A 5,000-nucleotide genomic window follows, 5' to 3' on the forward strand; every position below is an offset into this window, starting at 1 on the left:
GCCAAGTAGCACCCCCATTAGGGCAGTTTCAGACTCAAGCCTCTGGGCCCAGGTACTACTGGTCCCCAATGCTCCTCATCGGTTTCAGCAATTCACGCCTTCGCTGTTCCAATTCTCTCCTTGTTTCCGAGCAACGCACATTTATAAAAGTGTTGAAAGTTACAACTCAAGGCTTGCGGGCGAGTGTACAAAGCTAGCTAGCCCAGTGAAGATTTAAAGCATCCCATGTCTCAAAAGCCAGGCCAAATATAAACCCAGAGAAGCAGCATCAGTTTGACGGCTGAATTCAACTTTTGCATCTCGTGGCTTTGTTCTTTTAACCTTGCAACATCAACTCCTACAATTAAACATTAATCTCTTGTTAGTTTGTTTAGTTAATAGTTCATAACAGAAATAAGTCAAACGTTTGTGGGGAAGGAAAGAAAAACAAAACTCCAAAATAAAATTGTCTTTTGATGTGAGAGGCTTTTTTAACAGTAGGATAGGAATCTCTCTGGGATGATACACCACACTGAAAGACAAGCATTGCATTGAGAAAATATTGTAATCACTAATGATTAACAGAAGGCAGACTAGGCACAATGTCACTCTTCCATGAAGCCCTACCATGAGCTCGGTACGCAACATATTCCCAGCCTCCCCATTGGTCATCGCATCCCCTGGCTAGGTCATGTGACATCGTTTGGTCTCTGTAGGAATGAGATGTGGACTCGCTGGGTCACATCAGCCTGTACAGTCCAAAGTCAAGAAATCCTTTAGCCTTTTTTCGCTCCACTTTTTCTGCACACGATTCTTCATCATTGAAGCCGTAATCTAACAAATCCGTCCTTCAAAATATGAAATTACTGAGATGTTTGGATGGAGGCATCTGCTAATGATGTTTGGTTTCAGAAGCCTGAACAGGGCCACAGTGTTAATCGCAGTATAAATGACTTCTTATGAATGTAAGATCCACGAGAGTGGGGGACTTGTCTGTCTGGGCAGAAGCAGAAGTATCAGTAGAACACATTTTAAATGCCACTGCCGATAGGAAGTATTGATTTGCCATAATTTTTTTTCCTATTTGTGAGGTTGTATCACCACAAGTGGTTTAACATGTGTTGTTTGGCGAATGGACTGCATTTATTAAGCACTTTTCTAACCTGTGGCTACTCAAAGTTGCTCTTCACCATTAGAGCCTCCCATTCACCCATTCATACACATTCAGACACACGTTCATACTCCGAGAGAGGTGTCAACTATGTGTGGAAACAGCCAGCACTTCAAGAGCAGTAAGGAACATCTGTTTTGCTCGGGGACATCTGGACACTTGAGCCGGGTTCGAACCAGCACCCTCTCAGTTTTCACAACCTGCTCTACCTCCTGTAGCCACTGCCATAATGCGATTTCTTTTTGGTACAATTACTTTGAAAATCTTCCTACAATACTGTTTTTACCTAATTTTACATAATTTTCCATTCACGAACTAAGAACTTTTGAATTGGAGGAAACTGTAGATCATTGATCACACCGTAAGCTTTCTACCCATTAACCAACAGTCAAGATCTTATAATGTAATCTTATAATCTTTCTCTGTGCCTTTACCTTGTTAATTAGCATGCTGCATTTCTTAATACATCTACTGGTGCAGTTGTGTTCTTGTAACAGAGAAAAGCGTAACTTTGACAACGAAACGGCAGGACACGGTAATGAAACGCTCGCGAGCGCATGTTAATTCATGGCACAGTAATTAGCAGTGACATTACAGCAATCAAAGCTTTCATGCATATGCATGCAACATGCAACACACCCACCCACAGCCACACAAACATACACACACTCACCAGCGCCCCCTCGCCTCCCAACACACACACACAAACACAGGTACACACACACATAAAAAACCCACCCCCCTCCCATTGCGTGCACACACACAATCAGAAAACCCCAAACTATCCCCCTCTGGCCTACACACACACACACACACACACACACACACACACACACACACACACACACACACACACACACACACACACACATAAAAGAGTAAATGTCAGTACCTTCTGTGCGGATGGTGAAGGGAGCATCTCCTAGTCTCTTGGCGGAGAACTGTCCCCCAAGAGAGGTCATTAGGAAACACAAGCTGAAGAAGCCTATGCCTACCACAAATATCCTGCAAGACAGGGGACGGAGAAGCGGGAGGAAGGTGATGACGAGGAGGAGGAGGAGGAGGAGGAGGAGGAGGACAGTTTAATTGTTTTTGGAGTGACCATTTAAATGTTTTCAGGGCAGGAGGAGGGGAGAGAGAGGAGAAACAAGATGAAGGCGACGTGATAAAAGAAAAGGTAAGTAAAGAGAAGAGAGGATAGACACGGGAGGTCAGGACAGGGAAGGAGAGGACAGGAGTTTCAAGGAGAGGAGTGGGGGTCGTGATGGCGTGAAGAGGGGAGGTGATAAGGCAGTATGGTGCAGAGCAATACGTGCAGTTGGCACACGTACCGGCGTGACGGACAGGACGACAGGATGAAGCAATAACAAACCAAATGCAAATCATGTCGTATGGAGGAGAACAGAAAAGGAGGAAGTGAGAGATAGAGGAAGAGGGGAGGGGGAGGGAAAGTGAAAAGAAAAGCGTTAGAAACACAGCATAAAAGACAGCATGCAGAACACATTGAGTGCACACTCCGTAAAGCAGAAGAATCAGCCAGAAGTGCACTTATTAGTGGAAATGTTCCGTCCACAGTTACACTGGCACACATCCAAGACTACAGCGGGACCGGTGGCCAAATCAGTGGCATCCCCTCACCCCATTTGATCACTAATTGTTAGTGATGGAATCAGATAGGAAGGAGACAGATGATAAGGAGAGGAGAGAAACAGAGGAGAACAGAAGAAATGGAACCAAAACAACAGAACTGACAAGATAATAGTCAGGAGAAAAAATTCAACTTCATGGGGTGAAGTAGGGGGGACTACAAAGTGTATATTGAGTACAGTTTGTTAAGAACAAAATAATCCCCAGCCTGTTCTGTTCTATCTGAACCAAGCCTAGAAACGGGGTTGAATACTTTCGGCCGGTCGTGTTGTTGTTAATGGGCCTCAGATAATATCCCAGAACATTTGTTTGGTACAATGTGGAGTCTGTGGTGTCATTAAAATGAATTACATTTTAAAATATTTGAACAGGGTATTGGTAACATCGGGTTTGGGTGGCAAAACACATCAGCCAGCAGGGTGTAAGTCTGTACATGTTAAGCCTGTTAGCTTTGACAAGTTAACATCATGACACCTACTTTTCAGTCGTAGAGAAAGAAGAATAAATGCAATATAGAACACTATTCTTTGTTGAATATATGAATATGTGACTCCAGTTATGAGTGAACAAGGTAAGAAAGCCCATCTTTTTCATTTCATGGTGTCTCTAAATATATGTTGATAGATTATGAGAATGGCTTATTTTTCATCAAAACTTATCATGGCATTTTCTCAAACCTTCAACCAATGACTTGGAAAGAACAACAGAATAGGAGCAGACATTGCAGCGAGTCGAGAAAAACTAGCCAGGGGGAGTTTTGCAAACTGTTTGCAAGGGTCATTATCACAATTCACTTCACTATTTAGAGGAAATGTGGCAGGGATTACTGCTAGCCTTTTGTTTCTACATCCAGGCCTGCAAACGCAAGGCTTTTCCTCCACAAAGGCGTGAATTATTCATGATTATTGCCGAGCAGGAATTGTTTGCTCAAATGTAGGGCTCAGCGTGAACTCTGTCGACGCGTTCAGTAAAAGGTAAACAAGGACTTCAACAGCCACCGTACCGCCACGCAGAGAGCTGAGCGCACTCTCTGCTATGGCATGAAGCCAGGCTACCTCAGTCTACAATGACGGCAAGCCACTTACAACTGTGTTGAACGGATTTGATTGATGCAGGAGCAATGAGGATGACTTGTTGTAACCTGATAACTATTGAGCAGGGCTGTTTGCCAGGCTTTCATAACAATATTCACTTCAAGGCCCAATGCATAATGCATAATCGAGTAAAAAAACAAAGAATTGCCTAAATAGCATCCTTGTGTGTGTGTGTGTGTGAGAGAGAGAGAGAGAGAGAGAGAGAGAGAGAGAGAGAGAGAGAGAGAGAGAGAGAGAGAGCGAGAGAGAGTGTGTGTTTCTTTGTGTACCACTGTGTTGTCTGATGCCAGACTCCAATAGTTCCAGTACTGAGGAGGCTGTAGCATCATGCTGTATCAACTGCTTCTTCCATCTGTTCTGACCACATGGCGCAACGGATCAAGGATCTACTCAATCAAATCTGTCATATGCACCGGAGGAGAACGGCAAAAATGGGGCTTATTGTATGGGCCTGACGATAAAGTAATTCAAACGTCTTACTTACTACTTACAATCCAGAGAATATTGTGTATTAACTCTGTGAACGGTGGGCATGGGTGGTGTCTATGACCACCTGGTCACTAAACCAGGAAGAAGTCTGAGTACCTTAAAGTTGTTTAATAGCGCAAAAAAATACATAAATCGTTACTGTTCAATTCCATCACTGGTTCCTAGTTCCCAGGCCTGAGCTGGGGAAGTCCGGAGATGAGACTGTGTCTGGAATTGCATACCAAATAGTATGCCAGAATAATATGTTGCACGGCTTGAATCATATCGGACATAAATCTGTATACCAAAAGTACCCTGATAGCTTTCAATTTTATTTTCATAGTAGAGAGAAAGCCTCCATCCTTCCCCTTCCCCCCGTTGATCAGTCATTATTCAGCGCAGTGTTAGGGGGGGCTTAGGGCCAGGGCCCGTGCCTGACGACTCTTTAATTAACAGGCTTAAAGTAAATGTTGCGCTCCCCCTGTAATTGGATCAGAAGCAAGATATGGGCTATCAGCTAATTGGCTTGCTCCCACGTATGCATTCATCACACATTGGGCCCCTGAGGTACCTGGGTTGGTACACAGTACGCAGAGCATTGCCAAGCATGGGGGGAAACGCTGACGGTATAGTGGTTAAGG

General features: G+C 44.0%; 1 protein-coding gene across 1 annotated transcript in view; it reads right to left on the bottom strand.

Moving 5' to 3' along the window:
* Positions 1-5,000, bottom strand: part of LOC307070597 (alpha-1,6-mannosylglycoprotein 6-beta-N-acetylglucosaminyltransferase B-like) — a gene marked incomplete at both ends in the record, with an annotated part of 126,674 nt that overhangs the window by 120,128 nt on the left and 1,546 nt on the right. The window contains 1 exon segment of the mRNA XM_079729108.1: positions 2,043-2,155. Within this exon segment, the coding sequence (XP_079585234.1) occupies positions 2,043-2,155 (113 nt within the window).

This window comes from Pollachius pollachius, assembly GCF_949987615.1.
Source record: "Pollachius pollachius genome assembly, chromosome: 2".
NCBI lineage: Eukaryota > Metazoa > Chordata > Actinopteri > Gadiformes > Gadidae > Pollachius > Pollachius pollachius.